Source organism: Kogia breviceps, chromosome 9, assembly GCF_026419965.1.
Source record: "Kogia breviceps isolate mKogBre1 chromosome 9, mKogBre1 haplotype 1, whole genome shotgun sequence".
In the NCBI taxonomy this organism is placed as follows: Eukaryota; Metazoa; Chordata; class Mammalia; order Artiodactyla; family Physeteridae; genus Kogia; species Kogia breviceps.
Window position 1 is genome coordinate 70,690,324 of NC_081318.1, and position 18,325 is coordinate 70,708,648.

An 18,325-nucleotide genomic window follows, 5' to 3' on the forward strand; every position below is an offset into this window, starting at 1 on the left:
TAAAGGAAGCAAGATTATACAATGGAGAAAAGACAGCCTCTTCAATAACCGGTGATGGGAAAACTGGACAGGTACATGTATAAGTATGAAATTAGAACACTCCCTAACACCATACACAAAAATAAACTCAAATTGGATTAAAGACCTAAATGTAAGGCCAGACACCAGCAAACTCTTAGAGGACAACATAGGCAGAACACTCTGCAGAACACATCAATCACAACAAGATCCTTTTTGACCCACCTCCTAGAGAAATGGAAATAAAAACAAAAATAAACAAATGGGAGCTAATGAAACTTAAAAGCTTTTGCACAGCAAAGGAAACCATAAACAAGATGAAAAGACAACCCTCAGAATGGGAGAAAATATTTGCAAGTGAACCAACGACAAAGGATTAATCTCCAGAATTTACAAGCAGCTCATGCAGCTCAATATCAAAAAAACAAACAACCCAAGCCAAAAATGGGCAGAAGACCTAAACAGACATTTCTCCAAAAAAGATATACAGATTGCCAACAAACACATGAAATAATGCTCAACATCATTAATCACTAGAGAAATGCAAATCAAAACTACAATTAGATATCATCTCACACTGGTCAGAACGTCCATCATCAAAAAAATCTACAAACAGTAAATGCTGGAGAGGCTGTGGAGAAAAGAGAACCCTCTTGCACTGTTGGTGGGAATGTAAATTGATACAGCCACTATGGAGAACAGTATGGGGGTTCCTTAAACGACTAAAAACAGAACTACCATATGACCCAGCAATCCCACTACTGGGCATATATACCCTGAGAAAACCATAATTCAAAAAGAGTCATGTACCAAAATATTCACTGCAGCTCTATTTACAATAGCCAGGACATGGAAGCAACCTAAGTGTCCGTCAACAGATGAATAGATAAAGAAGATGTGGCACATATATACAATGGAATATTACTCAGCCATAAAAAGAAACGAAGTTGAGTCATTTGTAGTGAGGTGGATGGACCTAGAGTCTGTCATACAGCATGAAGTAAGTCAGAAAGAGAAAAACAAATACCGTATGCTAACGTATATGGAATGTAAGAAAGAAAAAAAAAAGGTCATGAAGAACCTAGGGGCAAGACGGGAATAAAGACACAGACCTACTAGAGAATGGACTTAAGTATACGGGGAGGGGAAGGGTAAACTGTGACAAAGTGAGAGCGTGGCATGGACATATATACACTACCAAATGTAAAATGGATAGCTAGTGGGAAGCAACCGCATAGCACAGGGAGATCAGCTAGGTGCTTTGTGACCACCTAGAGGGGCGGGATAAGGAGGGTGGGAGGGAGGGAGACACAAGAGGGAAGAGATATGGGAAAATACGTATATGTATAACTGATTCATTTTTTTTATAAAGCAGAAACTAACACACCATTGTAACGCAGTTACACTCCAATAAAGATGTTAAAATAAAATAAAATAAAATTGACCTTCTGACTGTACAAATGTCAGATAATTTCAATTAAGAGAGCCATTTAAAGAAACCAAAGTAGATGCATATGGATCTCTCTGAGATTTTTAACAGACTAAAACAAACAAAACAAATGAAGGAAAGAGAGAAAAAGGAAGGGAGGGAGGGGAGAAAAGAAAAAGGGGACACAATAACCAAAGTCAAACAAAACTGTAAGACTATTTTCCAGAAAGTACTGAATCTCATAAAAAACTACCACAGAAATGAGTTATGTTCTATGCAAAAAAGAAAAAAAATAAAAGCAATAAGAGCAAAAAAATGGAACCCCACTGCTTAAGGAACACAATGTTACCAGATGATATCAAGAAGATAAAATTCTTTAATATGCTTTCATGGTTGCCAAGAAGAAAAACTAGAAAAGGTGAAATAGGTACTGTAGTAAACAATAACAACAAAGAGTTTATTTCAAGATAACTGTAAGTTTTAGTAATTCCTTGGGTTAAGCAGAGCCCACAGTGATATATTGCTGGAATATACAACATTTAGGAGGGACACTGTCACAGTACAACAACTTTAAAGAACCAAAGGACAGAAATGAGGAAGAAGGGCTTTAAAACCACTACCACTGGTGAAGAGCGATACAGAGATTAAAAAGGGTAAAAAAGATGAAGTTACCTCTCTTGTGTGTGCACACACTTATGTATAAAATTATATACATATATTTGGGTGTAAAATTATATATATATGTGTGTGTGTGATTCTAATTCTATATACAGTAGTTCTCAGTTAACGAGAACAGTGTGTTCAAATCAATCAGGACTTTATTTCCAACATGACATTACTGCCAAGTGTTTTCTTTAACTGTAATAACTCTAAGTCATAAGAACACAAGTAGAATTTTTAAGAGAGGTAAACATGAGAATACCATACTTAAAATGTGTAACTTGAGGGAAAACTGCCACCATTCTACTAAGTTTTAATGTTAACAGATGAGGTAGAATTTCAGAAGCATAGAAGGCATGAATTTCACTTTAATCTTAACCTACATTAAAAACTGTTTGAACACTGTCAAAAATATTTTAGAATATTATATATCTTACACTTCGCAGTAGAAACATGGGTTCAACCAACATAACCTTATGTTGGTTAAATGAATACAACCTCAAATGCTATCTAGGCATAGGGCTAACTACCACTGACACTCTTTCAAAATAAGAGAATTTAATCTATATCATGAATTAGATAACTGAAAACAGTTGCCTGTGCACCAGTCCCAGACCTACAGAATCCATTTCTTTTTCTTTCCTTTTCTTTCTTCCATGTTTTTTTCCTCCAATTTCTGAGGGCAAAGCTTAATTATCTGTGTTGGGGGTGGGGAGTGGGGGAAACAAGGGGCGTGGAAAAACCTCCACACGTGATTATCACGCTCAACCCTGAAAGCAGCAGAATTTAGAAGCATAAAAGCAGCCCATCACAATATGATAATGTTTCCAGAATCACGATTCGTCTTAAAACAGATGTTTAAAGCACACACACACACAAAAAAAGAAAATTGCAAAATTACCAGGCAGAAGAGTAAATTATGGATTGTCAGCAAGTGTACACTTAGCCTGACATACATAGATGTTGTCTATTCATTCAATTATCACCTCAGTTGAGTTATTTGTATCGGTAAAAACACGAACAAATGAATTTTAACTTAAATTTAGGTGCCTATCTACAGCCTAAAACTGCCATCACACCATGATACAAAACTAGATAGAAAGATACTGTGTACATGGAGAAGGACTACTTGTCAATTACTTATTCTAGGAATTGGCCCATAAATTTTGCAAAGCTAGACAAATTGTGTGGCCAAGTTAATGTGTTATAAAGTATTATTTCTCAACCTGAGTTAGCTACTGATAAAATGTTTACAGGTGATTTTCTCTAATAGCTATTTAAATTCCAATGAAATATAATTAAGGAAAATATTAAACTACAATTTAGCCAAAAAAGAAATGTAGCTGAAAACTCCTAGTTCTTGATATGCATGAAAATTATTCTGACAATCTAAAAGAGGTCAAGATGAACTTGGTAATTACCAATATGATTTATGAAAAATGTATGTTACTGTGAATTTCCAGAAATGATTGAGAAGGATTTTTAGACTCTAATTTTTAGACTCTAATATGTGTGTGTGTGTGTGTGTGTGTGTGTGTGTGTGTGTGTGTGTGTGTGTGTGTGTGTAGGGTTGGCCAAAAAGTTCCTTCAGTTTCTAAGTAAAAATAAAAGCCGTATTTTTCATTTTCACCAAGAACTTTATTGAACAACATATTCACCCTTTTGTTCCACTACCTTCTGCCATTTTTCAGGCAACGTCATAATTCCATCCTCCCAAAACTTTTTATCTTTTTGAGCAAAGAGTGCTTTTTACAGTCTTCCAGGGAAATGAAATTTTTTCCATTAAGAGAATTTTGTAATGATCTAAATAAATGGAAATCTGAAGGGGCAGATGAATCAGAACTTCCCAGACAAGCCGTAACAGTTTTTGCCTGGTCATGCAGTCTTGTGTTATCCTCATGGAACATTATGCATTTCGTGTTGACTAATTCTGGACGCTTTTTGTCAAATGCTGCTTTCAGGTGGTCTAACTGGGAGCAGTACTTGTTGGAATTAATCGTTTAGTTTTCTGGAAGGAGCTCCTAATAGAGGACTCCCTTCCAATCCCTCCATATACACAACATCACCTTCTTTGGATGAAAACCGACCTTTAGTTGGTTGATGATGGTTCATTTCGTTTGCCCCACCATCTCTTCTGTTCCACATTATTGTACAGCAACCACTTTTCATTGCCCATCACAATTTGTTTTAAAAACTGAACGTTTTCGTTGTATTCAAGTAGAGAATCGCACACGAAAATATGGTCAAGAGGGTTTCTTTCTCTTAACGTATGTGGAACCCACACATCAAAGCAGTTAACATAAACAAGCTGGTGCAAATGATTTTCAGTGCTTGATTTAGATATTTTGAGTGTGCCGGCTATCTCCCACATGGTACGATGTCGATTGTTCTCAATTAATGTCTCGATTTGATAGCTATCAACTTCAATTGCTCTAACCGACCTGGAGCATCGTCCAGCGAGAAATCTCGCTGAAACTTCGCAAACCACTTTTGACCCATTTAGTCACAGCACTTTCTCCATATACTGCACAAATCTTTATTTGCGTTTCAGTTGCGTTATTACCTTTCTTGAAATAATAAAGCATAATATGCGAAAAGAGCTGCTTTTTCTTCCATCTTCAATATTAAAATGGCTACACAAAAATTTACCAATTTTGATGTTTTTTTTTAATGCACGCTGATATGACAGTTGTCACAATACGAGCTAACAAAATTGTTTTGAATGAAGTTAAAGACAACTAAGCACTACTAGAGTCATCTTACGGAAAAATCAAACGAACTTTTTGGCCTACCCATTACATATATACATGCACAACTGTTGGTTGGTAAAAAAGACACTGTCTACATTTAATATAATGCTTCTTTTATCTCAAAAAGCTCTTATCAATTTATTAGTTTATCTTAAAACTGATACAACCTTAAGAGAGAAAATAAACATAAAAAAGATGGAATACTGAAATGCATCTCTATTGGCAATAAAGCTATTTAGAGTTGGAATTTAAACTCAATCACTTCAATCAAGAAATACAAAGATAAGGTCACCATATTTTTTTCCTACCATTATAAGGTACATAACCTGGAATTTCTTATTAAAATAAAACATTCCACTTAGAAATGTTAACATTCACTTGGATGTTAAACTGTAGTATCCTTGAGAAATCACATGAAATTCTATGCTTATAGTTGTTAATCTTACTTATTTTGTACCAATTCCTTAATTTTTTTTAAGCAAGTCAGCCTTTTTAGAAGCAAGGAGTGGTGGGGAAGTCTTTTAATTTTCATTTTGAAATAATTTCAGGCTTTTAAAAAGTTGCAAAAATAATCCACAGAATTCCTACTTCCAGCTTCCCCAACTGCTGCTACAGCTCCTGCTACTATTGTTACTACTTCTAAGAGCCAACATTTATTCAGAGAGGCACTGTAATACACAGATTATCTCATTTGATTCATACATGCTCTAAACTGAGGATTAACACCTTCAATCTTTAGAAAATTAAAGGCCCAGAAGGTTAAGTAACATTTTGCAGGACACAGCTAATAAGTGGCAGAACAGGAATTTGAACCAAAGGCTGCCTGATTCCAATGTCTGTGTTCTCACCCAGTGAGCTATCTTGCCCAATTTGAGCAGTATATCATTTATTGCCTTAAGCTAGCATCTTAATAGGTCTTGTGTCCCCAGAATTTTAAACAATAAATATTTCACTCAAAAGGCACAACTACTTTCAGAAACATATCCTAGTTAACATTTTTCTTATCCTTACTCCAAATAAACGACATTTCCTCCCAATAAGAAGTAGCTCCTTCTCAAGCTAACGAAAGCTTGTGACCTGTCTTAGGCCAATTTTCCTTACTGTATCATTTTAAGAGCTTTTTTTTCTTGCAAGCTTTTGCTAGATTTTAATCAATATGTAAAGGCAGGAGTTTGTATTTACTAGATATACTTATCAATAGTAAGCTTAATAAAGCATAGAAGATAAACATGCCAAGGAGCATTTAATAAAGTTTTCTAGTTTTAAAACATACACACAAATACAAATTTATCTTCTTTTATTAAAAACAAAGTATGAAAACAGACCTACAAAGAAAACCAATGCAATGGTCTGCTTACCTTGCGAGCAAAATCCCCTTTCCCTTTACTGTAGGCTTTGTTCTCAAGGAAATCATACACATAGTGAGCCAAAGCTGGGGATGCTTTCATCATTTCAGGAGTTAACAGTAACTAACAGGAAAAGAAAAGAGGTATCTTATATTGATAGGGTACTGGAAATTAACTATTATTTATAATTTCATCTGCTAGAAAGTTAAGAATGTATAGTAAAAATGTTATTTTTTAAAAAAAATTTTAACACATTTTTTCCATCTACCTATCTACCTGCCTATCTATATATCTATTTTGGCTGTGCCATGCAGCATGTGGGATCTTAGTTCCCTGACTAGGAATCGAACCCATACCCCCTGCAGTGGAATCACGGAGTCATAACCACTAGACCGCCAGGGAATTCCCCCAAATGTTATTTACTATTCCATTTTCAGGCTTTATAGCTTATACTAAGAAGAACCATATCAGTAAAGTGTTATTCACATTCTAATTTTAAAGTTAACATTAATAGAAAGTACATAAAATAATTCAAACAAAATTTTTTAAGTATTATAAAGAAGGCCCAGAACAAAATATTGCTTTTACACTGTTAATGATACAGTCTAACATTCTAGCTTAATCTCTTCAATGAAAAATGTTTTGACATATTGAGATCATTACCTAAGAAGTAGACAGTATAGCCACAATTAAAATACATATTTATGGCCCCAGATTTGGAAAAAACGTGCTTATTTTCTAAATTTTATAAATAACTGATACAGATTTTAATGCAACTGAAGTTAATACATTTTAAAAAATCAAAATGTTTGACAAGAGTCATATAAATGATTTCAGATATTTAGCCTTAAGCCAAAAGACAAAGGTCAATAATAGCAGATGTATATGTTTTTCCTACCCTTTCAGTAAATTATAATGCCATGGAATTACAATTATGGTTATAAACAAACCCAATTAAACCTATAAATGTTTAAGAGACAGAAACCTTCCAAACAAAATATCAAGTACAGTATTAGCTAAGTTTCACTAAAAATAATACTAAGACATGGTCAGCAAATTTTTCCTGTAAAGGTTCATATAATAATTATTATAGGTTTTGTGATGCATGAAGTCTGCTGCAACTACTCAACTCTGCTGTAGTACTGTAAAAGCAGTCATAGACAGCAGTGAACTAAATGGGTGGCTGTGTTCTAATAATAAAATAAACTCTTAATAAAACAGGTGGCAGGCTAGATATGGTCTGCTGGCTGGAATTTGCTGACCCCTGTTCTAAAGAGAGAAGTAGGGAGCTAAAAGATGAGAAAACTTTATAAATCATTCATTAGTACAAAAAACCATAAAGTGATACTATTAAAATCTGGCATTTGGGTACCCAGGTCTAAAACAAAGTTATTTCTGATAGTCCCAACGGCTTATGCAGTACGTAACCTATGAGACACGTTTTATTATTCCATTATTCCAGAAGAGAAATCTACATGCTTAGCATGCTACACTTCAGAAAAATCCCTTGGATCTATTCCTCTCTTGAATTATCCTGTAATTTTAGAAGCCTTAGAATCATTCTGGACCATGGCAGGCAGCTATTCACTTTATCTGAGAATAAAAATCTATACAGGGGACTATATTTAATATCATGTAATAAGCCATATGGAAAAGAAAAAAAAATCTACTAGCTTTGGATACATCATGAAGAGCAACTATTTACTGAACTGGGAACATTTAATTGTCTACCATAAAATACCTAGACTTCCTAGACTTTATAGTAGTGTAGAATGGATGTGTGCCTGCCGGTGTGTGTGTATATTCATCCAAACCTGAAGAAGCAAAATTCCTAGCGCTGAGTGTCCAGAAAACTTCTAAGTTAATAAAAAGAGAAATAAATTACTGAGCAGATTGCATGTCACATCTCAGCACCTCAAAAGTGGCTGCTATCCCACTATTATAGTACAAATATTCTCTAATAAAGAAATCAGCTATATTTGTATGCTATATTGAAATGAAAATCTACGGGTAATAATAAACATGAACTTACCTGCAAATATGCATTTAGATCCTTTTTTCTCTTTTCTAAAAAATCTCTATCCATATTATTAAAAGTCTTTTTACCGGGAAGCTTTAATATGCTTGACAGATTTTCAAACTAGAAAACAAAATACATTCAGTAATTTAGTTTTTTCACAAAAACAGAAAAGTATTTTCCAAGTGACAATTTCTCTACATATCAAAAGCATCTAGAACAGATTCTGCAATATATTAAGCCAAAACCAGAAAATATAAAATACTGTCCAAGTATGTCCAAACCACAGTTCGAATGTTATTTATTATAAAGAAGTTATTTTCTAAGAATGACAAACATGGATAACTGATGAAGATGGGTGATATCCACATGGAGTTTCATTTTATACTCTCTGTGATTTTAAAATTGTTCAAAATTTTCGTAACAAAAGGCTTTAAAAATATTTTGCTATTCAATTGGCTAAAAAGAACTTATGATACAGTACTGAATATTCTATCATTATTTATAAATTATGTCTTTAATATTATTAAAATTAATAATAAACGTTAAAAAAATATTTTGCTTAACAACTCTTTAACTTGTGAATAAAGTATTAGCCAGTAAATTTTTAATAATCAAAGTTATGAGTTCCTGGTTTGTTAAAAAAAACCTCAAAGAAATATTTTATGTTGATGACATCAAATCAGTTAATCACTGTAATAACTATTAAAGGAAGAAAAAGCAAATTTCAAAATATAAATTACAGCTATATCATAACTCTCTATATACAACCAGTACAACACATACTTCTTCTCCTATAAGAAAATGCATGAAAAATAAACTCATAGATAACTAAGAAAAAAACAAATTAAAAGCTATCAAGCATATTATCTTATCTTTGTAAAGCCACAAACAAAAAAAAGTGTACATGCTTGAAATCTAGCATTTACTGACTCCACCTTCAAAAGTCCAGGTATGTAGGAATCTACTGTGCCTTGATGAAGCACAGATTTTAACCATACTATCTGCTAACAAAGTGGAAGAGCAAAGTCACTGAGTGAAGGATTGTGCTTGGCCAGCAATACCTAGTATCTAAAACTTCAATGAGCAGCCTCATTGCTTTTCCTTTGTGATGCACATCCAGAAGTGCAACAAACTTTCTAAAACCATTCTTTGTTTAAAAACAACAACAATGCTTCTGTAAAGAAAACTCATTCCTGGTGCAGAGATTAAAGAAAAGAGGAAATGAAAAGGTGTAGGATAATTTTCATCCCCAAACTGGAAGATTCTGATAAATTATTAAATGGAATGGCAAATCAGATGGTCGCTGGGAGCTATAATGCGAACAAGTTCATTACATGTTAATGCATGAAACTTAAAAGCAGTTCTTTCGTCCTAGCCAAGGCGAAAAAAAAGGAGGGGGGAGGGGGAGGTCATTTACAGCAGCAGTCCCCAACCTTTTTGGCACCAGGGACCAGTTTCACAGAAGACAATTTTTCCATGGTCCAGGGCGGGGCTGGTGGGGGTATGGTTCAGGCAGTAATGCAAGCAATGGGAAGCTGCAGATGAAGCTTCACTCCCTTGCCCTCTGCTCACCTCCTGCTGTGCGGCCCAGTTCCTAACAGGCCACAGATCAATAGTAGTCTGCGGCCTGGGGGATGGAGACCCCTGATTTACAGGGAAAATGTTATGCTGTAGTGATAGTCACAAGTTTGGTGGTTCACAAAATATTACAATGGGTCCACAATGAATGAAGGTACAATACAGAGTACCTGGTTTTATGAATTAATATTTTAAAAAATGACACCTTATAGAAGTACATTTATAGTTTTCAAGGTGTCCTAAAAGATATTTAGTTTCCTAGAAAAGGACTTATCCATGGTATCTTAAACTATGGACTCAATTTTATAGAATGCATAGTTTATTCGGGCATTACCAGTATGTTTTATTCCCTCAAAAATCGTATGTTGAAACCTTAACCCTCAATACTTCAGAATGTGGCTGAATTTGGAGACAGGGACTTTAGAGAGGTAGCTAACTCAAATCAAAGCCCTTATAAGAGGGAACTTGGACATACAAAGAGACACAAGCGATGCAAGCACACAAAGAAAAAGTCATGTGAGGCCACATCAAGAAGGGGGCCATCTGAAAGCCAAGGAGACATGCCTCAAGAGAAACCAAACTTGCCAACACCTTGATCTTGGACTTCTAGCTCCCAGAACTATGAGAAAATAAATTTCTGCTGTTTAAGCTACTCAGTCTATGTTATTTTGTTATGGCAGCCTTAGCAAACTAATACACCAAGGCAATATAACAGTACTCAGCAAAACAACAATTTATTTCCAAAACTTTAAAATATTAAAACATTAATAAAAAATTAAACATAACAGTTATTTTGTTAGAGTCTAAATTAATCAATCTCCTTTTAAAATTATCTGTCTGGGCTTCCCTGGTGGCGGTGTGGTTGAGAGTCCGTCTGCCAATGCAGGGGACGCAGGTTTATGCCCTGGTCCGGGAAGATCCCACATGCCACAAAGCGGCTGGGCCCGTGAGCCGTGGCCACTGGGCCTACGTGTCTGGAGCCTGTGCTCCGCAGCAGGAGAGGCCACAACAGTGAGGGGCCCGCGTAACGCAAAAAATATACATATATATTATCTGTCTGGAACAGAAAAAAATTACAAGTATTCACACAAAGAAAATTTCGTATTATACCAAATTCCCATAAATTTGCAAGTAAATAGAAAAAGAGATATATGAGCTATGTGATTTTATTTTACACTGTATATCTTAATTTAATTTTTTAACATCTTTACTGGAGTATAATTGCTTTACAATAGTGTGTTTTACAATAGTGTGTTAGTTTCTGCTTTATAACAAAGTGAATCAGCTATACATATACATATATCCCCATATCTCTTCCCTTTTGCATCTCCCTGCCATCCTCCCTATCCCACCCCTTTAGGTGGTCAAAAAGCACCAAGCTGACCTCCATGTGCTATGTGGCTTCTTCTCACTAGCTATCAGTTTTACATTTGGTAGTGTATATATGTACATGCCACTCTATCACTTTGTCCCAGCTGTCCCTCCCCCCTCCCCGTGTCCTCAAGTCCATTCTCTAGTAGGTCTGTGCCTTTATTCGCACCCAGCCCCTAGGTTCTTCATGACCAATTTTTTTTTAATTCCATATATATGTGTTAGCATATGGTATTTGTTTTTCTCTTTCTGACTTACTTCACTCTGTACGACAGACCCTAGGTCCATCCACCTCACTACAAATAACTCAATTTCGTTTCTTTTAATGGCTGAGTAATATTCCATTGTATATATGTGTCACATCTTCTTTATGCATTCATCTGCTGATGGACTCTTAGGTTGCTTCCATGTCCTGGCTATTGTAAATAGTGCTGCAATGAACACTGTGGTACATGACTCTTTTTCAACTATGGTTTTCTCAGGGTATATGCCCAGTAGTGGGATGGCTGGGTCGTATGGTAGAAACTCCACACTGTTCCCCATAATGCCTGTATCAATTTACATTCCCATCAACAGTGAAAGAGGGCTCCCTTTTCTCCACACCCTCTCCAGCATTTACTGTTTGTAGATTTTTTGATGATGGTCAGTCTGACTGGTGTGAGGTAATATCTCATTGTAGTTTTGATTTGCATTTCTCTAATGATTAATGATGTTGAGCTTCCTTTCATGTGTTTGTTGGCAATCTGTATGTCTTCTTTGGAGAAATGTCTATTTAGTTCTTCTGCCCATTTTTGTATTGGGTTGTTTGTTTCTTTGATATTGAGCTGCATGAGCTGCTTGTAAATTCTGGAGATTAATCCTTTGTCAGTTGGTTCACTTGCAAATATTTTCCCCCGTTCTGAGGGCTGTCTTTTCATCTTGTTTATGGTTTCCTTTGCTGTGCAAAAGTTCTTAAATTTCATTAGCTCCCATTTGTTTATTTTTGTTTCTATTTCCATTTCTCTAGGAGGTGGGTCAAAAAGGATCTTGCTGTGATTTATGTCATAGAGTGTTCTACCTATGTTTTCCTCTAAGAGTTTTATAGTGTCCGGTCTTACATTTAGGTCTTAAATCCATTTTGAGTTTATTTTTCTGTATGGTATTAGGAAGTGTTCTAATTTCATTCTTTTACATGTACCTATCCAGTTTTCCCAGCACCACTTATTGAAGAGGTTGTCTTATCTCCACTGTATATTCTTGCCTCCTTTATCAAACATAAGGTGACTATATGTGTGTGCGTTTATCTCTGGGCTTTCTACCCTGCTCCACTGATCAATATTTCTGCTCTTGTGCCAGTACCATACTGTCTTGATTACTGTAGTCTGGGAGCCTTATTCCTCCAGCTCCATTTTTCGTTCTCAAGATTGCTTTGTCTATTCCGGGTCTTTTGTGTTTCCACATAAATTGTGAAATTTTTTGTTCTAGTTCTGTGAAAAATGCCATTGTAGTTTGATAGGGATTGCAATGAATCTGTAGATTGCTTTGGGTAGTATAGTCATTTTCACAAAGTTGATTCTTTCAATCCACGAACATGGTATATCTCTCCATCTGTTTGTATCATCTTTAATTTCTTTCACCAATGCCTTACAGTTTTCTGCATACAGGTCTTTTGTCTCCTTAGGTAGGTTTATTCCTATGTATTTTATTCTTTTTGTTGTAATGGTAAATGGGAGTGTTTCCTTAATTTCTTTCAGATTTTTCATCATTTGTGTATAGGAATGCAAGAGATTTCTGTGCATTAATTTTGTATCCTGATACTTCACCAAATTCACTGATTAGCTCTAGTAGTTTCCTGGTAACATCTTTAGGATTACCTATGTATAGTATCGTATCATCTGCAGTGACAGCTTTACTTCTTTTCTGATTTGGATTCCTTTCATTTCTTTTTTTACTCTGATGGTCGTGGTTAAAACTTCCAAAACTATGTTGAGTAACAGTGGTGAGAGTGGACATCCTTGTCTTCTTCCTGATCTTAGTGGAAATGGTTTCAGTTTTTCATCATTGAGAACGATGTTGGCTGTGGGTCTGTCACATACGGCCTTTATTATGTTGAGGTAACTTCCCTCTGTGCCTACTTTCTGGAGAGTTTTTATCATAAATGGGTTTTGAATTTTGTCAAAAGCTTTTTCTGCATCTGTTGAGATGATCATATGGTTTTACTCCTTCAATTTGTTAAGATGGTGTATCACATTGAAGGATTTGCGTATACTGAAGAACCCTTGCATTCCTGGGATAAACCCCACTTGATCATGGTGTATGATCGTTTTAATGTGCTGCTGGATTTTGTTTGCTAGTATTTTGTTGAGGATTTTTGCATCTACGTTCATCAGTGATACTGGTCTGCAGTTTTCTTTGTAACATATTTGCCTGGTTTTGGTATCAGGGTTGATGGTGGCTTCATAGACTGAGTTTGGGAGTGTTCCTTCCTCTGGTATATTTTGGAAGACTTTGAGAAGGGTAAGTGTTAGCTCCTCTCTAAATGTATGATAGAATTCGCCTGTGAAGCCGCCTGGTCCTGGGCTTTTGTTTGTTGGAAAATTTTTAATCACAGTTTCAATTTCAGTGATTCATCTGTTAATATTTTCTATTTTTTCCTTGGTTCAGTCTTAGAAGGTTGTGCTTTTCTAAGAATTTGTCCATTTCTTCCAGGTTGTCCATTTTATTGGCATATAGTTGCTTGTAATAATCTCTCATGATCCTTTGTACTTCTGCAGTGTCAGTTGTTAGTTTTTTTTCATTTCTAATTCTATTGATTTGAGTCTTCTCCCTTTTTTCTTGATGACTCTGGCTAATGGTTTATCAATTTTTTTTCTCTTCTCGAAGAACCAGCTTTTAGTTTTATTGATCTTTCCTACTGTTTCCTTCATTTCTTTTTCATTTATTTCTGATCTGAAATTTATTTCTTTCTTTCTTGTAGGTCTCTTGTAGACAGCATATATACGGGTCTTGTTTTTGTATCCATTCAGCCAGTCTATGTCTTTTGGTTGGAGCATTTAATCCATTTACATTTAAGGTAGTTATCAATATGTATGTTCCTATTACCATTTTCTTAATTGTTTGGGTTTGTTATTGTAGGTCTTTTCCTTGTCTGTGTTTCCTGCCTAGAGAAGTTCCTTTAGCATTTGTTGTAAAGCTGGTTTGGTGGTGCTGAATTCTCTTAGCTTTTGCTTGTCTGTAAAGGTTTTAAGTTCTCCATCGAAACTGAATGAATCCTTGCTGGGTAATCTTGGTTATAGGTTTTTCCCTTTCATCACTTTAAATATGTCCTGCCACTCCCTTCTGGCTTGCAGACTTTCTGCTGGAAGGTCAGCTGTTAACCTGATGGGGATTCCCTTGTATGTTATTTGTTGTTTTTCCCTTGCTGTTTTTAATATTTTTTTCTTTGTATTTAATTTTTGATAGTTTGATTAATACGTGTCTTGGTGTGTTTCTCCTTGGGTTTATCCTGTATGGGCCTCTGAACTTCCTGTACTTGACTATTTCCTTTCACATATTACGGAAGTATTCAGCTATAACCTCTTCATATATTTTCTCAGTCCCTTTCTTTTTCTTTTCTTCTTCTGGGACCCCTATAATTCGAATGTTGGTGTGGTTAATGTTGTCCCAGAGGTATGTGAGACTGTCCTCAATTCTTTTCATTCTTTTTTCTTTATTCTGCTCTGTGGTAGTTATTTCCACTATTTTATCTCCCAGGTCACTTATCCATTCTTCTGCCTCAGTTACTCTGCTATTGATTCCTTCTAGAGAATTTTTAATTTCACTTATTGTGTTGTTCATCGTTTGTTTGCTCTTTAAGTTCTTCTAGGTCCTTGTTATATGTTTCTTGTATTTTCTCCATTTTATTTCCAAGATTTTGGATCATCTTCACTACCATTACTCTGAATTTTTTTTCAGGTAGACTGCCTATTTCCTCTTCATTTGTGTGGTCTGGTGAGTTTTATTTGCTCCTTCATCTGCTGTGTGTTTCTGTGTCTCCTCATTTTGCTTAACTTACTGTGTTTGGGGTCTCCTTTTTGCAGGATGCAGGTTAATACTTCCCGTTGTTTTTGGTATCTGCCCCCAGTGGGTAAGGTTGGTTTGGTGGGTTGTGTAGGCTTCCTGGTGGAGGGCACTGATGACTGTGTTGTGGTGGATGAGGCTGGATCTTGTCTTTCTGCTGGGCAGGACCATGTCTGGTGGTGTGTTTTGGGGTCTCTGTGACCTTATTATGATTTTAGGCAGCCTCTCTACTAATGGGAGGGGTTGTGTTCCTGCTTTGCTAGTTGTTTGGCATAGGGTGTCCAGCACTGTAGCTTGCTGGTCGTTGAGTGTAACTGGGTCTTAGCGATGAGTGGGATATCTCTGGGAGAGCTCTCACTGTTTAACATTACATGGAGCCAGGAGGTCTCTGGTGGACCAATGTCCTGAACTCGGCTCTCCCACCTCAGAGGCACAGGCCTGACAGCCGGCCAGAGCACAAAGACCCTGTCAGCCACACGGTCCATTCCAGGCTGTTCTTGGTGCAGCTGACAGAATGGAGTATAAGAGAGATGAGATCCTTGCCTCAGGAAGCTCATTGTCTCATGGGCAAGATGGGTAGGAGAATCTGGAATACAAGACAGCAGAGCAAGGGAAGTTCTCAAACTCAGGACACAAGCCTCTTGGTTACTTAAATCGAGCTCTGAGAAGCAGTGGGAGGCTGGCATGTGATCTGGAAGGAATGTAGGACATCAGTAGTACCGGTGATGTTCTAAGCCAGGCCAGAGCTCAGAAGACTTTTTTAGATTGCTGGTTTGTTGTAAAAGGATATAACTCAATAACAGCCAGATGGAAGAGATAAATAAGGCAAGATATGGAAAAGGGCATGGAGCATCCATGCCCTATCTGAGCATACCATGTGTTTGCCAACCCAGAAGCTCCAAGCTATGTGATTTTAAAACAATATGAAACAGGTAATAATAGAAAAAGTAAATAAAGCAATTATTTCTTCAATGTGGGGCAGAAAATTCTTTCACCTCTACAAACAAATCAAGCTAAACATGAAGAAAAGATCTATTCAACAAGAACAACAGAACAGTTATGTCCAAAGTTATTAATTTCCTTATGAATATAATTAAAAACAGTCCTTTTAATATGGGCTTAAAAGTGTTTAGAGACCAGGCTTAACCTGGTCCTAAACACTTTTGAGCTATTAATAGTTTATCTCACTCTATTCACGAAGTATTTTAATGAGGTTATCATGGTGCCAACCATATATTTTCCACTACCCTAACTGAAAAATATACTTTCTGATTACTTAAGTAGTAAAATGTCATTTCAAAGCTTTAGTCCACCCAATCAAATGTCACCATTAATTATTATTATTTTATTGGCTTAATAATTGTTTATTTTAAAACCCTGAAAGAAAGATTCTCATGACTTTAAATAAATTTCAGCTTTCTTGTTAATGGTGGGTGGCGGCTGCTGAGTGGGACGCAGATAACGGCTGCCTGCACAGCGAATGTCTCCCTGCCTCTCCTTTTCTGCTCGCCGCTAGTGCCGGAGCTCGCCAGCATGTCCGTGGTGCCGCCCAATTGCTCGCATACCGGCTGGCCCTGCAGGGTCAACCGGTTCAGCAACAAGTATATCCAGCAGACCAAGCCCCTCACCCAGGAGTGCACCATCAACCTGTACCCTCTTACCAATTACACTTTTGGTACAAAAGAGCCCCTCTATGAGAAGGACAGCTCCATTGCAGCCAGATTTCAGCGCATGAGGGTGGTATTTGAGAAAACTGGCATGAGGAGGACTGTAGAAGGGGTTTTGATTGTCCATGAGCACTAGCTACCCCATGTGTTACTGCTACAGCTGGGAACAACTCTCTTTAAACTACCTGGTGGTGAGCTTAACCCAGGAGAAGATGAAGTTGAAGGAATAAAACGCTTAATGACAGAGATATTGGGTCGTCAAGATGGAGTCCTGCAAGACTGGGTTATTGATGACTGCATTGGTAACTGGTGGAGACCAAAATTTTGAACCTCCTCAGTATCCATATATTCCTGCACATATTACAAAACCTAAGGAACATAAGAAGTTGTTTTTGGTTCAGCTTCAAGAGAAGGCCTTGTTTGCAGTCCCTAAAAATTACAAGCTGGTAGCTGCACCACTGTTTGAACTGTATGACAATGCACCAGGATATGGACCCATCATTTCTAGTCTCCCCCAGCTTTTGAGCAGGTTCAATTTTATATACAACTGAATTCCTGCACAGCAGAGAAGTAGGGGAAGGCGTCTCTGTGAGCACAGCTATACACAGTGTAGAATAAACATAATAGAAAAGTTCTTTTGGTTTTATCTCTTCCCCAGTCCCTAAATTATCACCTACTTTCTGTTGTTTGAATAGTAAAGTTAGTATGAAAAACTCGATCGTGGTGTAAACAAATGTGATAATGTTTAATTTACTTTTGGTTCTACTCATACTTTTTTGTACAACATTAAAGAAAGTGGACTTCTTTCTAAAAAAAATAAAAATAAATTTCACAGAACACCTATTCCAATTTATCCTGTGATAAGTTATTTTATTCTAAATTAAAAAGAAAAGAATATTTAATAAAAAATAAAACAGAGAAATAGTTTGTTTACATTCTTTATGTTTTAAGAGTCCTCATACTTCTATGAAACAAGACGGTTATATTTGGTAAGAATTAAAAACATTCTGTTTAATGTTAAACTTAATTTAGATTTTGGTTCTTCATAACTTAATGGATCAAGGATTTAACTGTTAACACTTGGAAAAGGACGCCATTTAAAATAACCATAGCTTTAAATTATACTGCCAAAAACAAAACCACCAAATGTCTTCCAGTGATCCCCATCCTTACTTTAAACCAAACCCAACTACCTATGCAAAGCACAGCACATACACACACTCTTAATATCAGAAATATACACTTATTCTAATTTTCCAAGGTACACCACTGATACTTCGTCACTAGTCCACTATAGTTAGGACTGGTTAAAATTTGATTTATTGGTTAAATGTGCAAAATCATTATAACATTCATGTTGCTTACAAAAAATTCTTACCTTATTTACTTAGCTTTGGTCAATACCTTAGCATCAGTCAGAGCTATTTAGAATCAAACATGGAATCAAG

At 36.2% G+C, this 18,325-nt stretch overlaps 1 protein-coding gene and 1 pseudogene across 4 annotated transcripts in view; one reads left to right on the top strand and one right to left on the bottom strand.

The window, feature by feature from the left end:
* The window catches only part of SNX13 (sorting nexin 13), a 153,392-nt gene that overhangs the window by 20,784 nt on the left and 114,283 nt on the right, over positions 1-18,325 (bottom strand). For all 4 annotated transcript variants that reach the window (XM_067042605.1, XM_059073776.2, XM_059073775.2 and 1 more), the window contains 2 exons: positions 8,236-8,343; positions 6,216-6,326 (listed from right to left, as the gene is read on the bottom strand). In XM_067042605.1, the coding sequence (XP_066898706.1) occupies positions 6,216-6,326; positions 8,236-8,343 (219 nt within the window). The remainder of the gene's footprint in view (positions 1-6,215; positions 6,327-8,235; positions 8,344-18,325) is intronic.
* LOC131762294 (cleavage and polyadenylation specificity factor subunit 5 pseudogene) lies at positions 16,744-17,533 on the top strand (annotated as a pseudogene).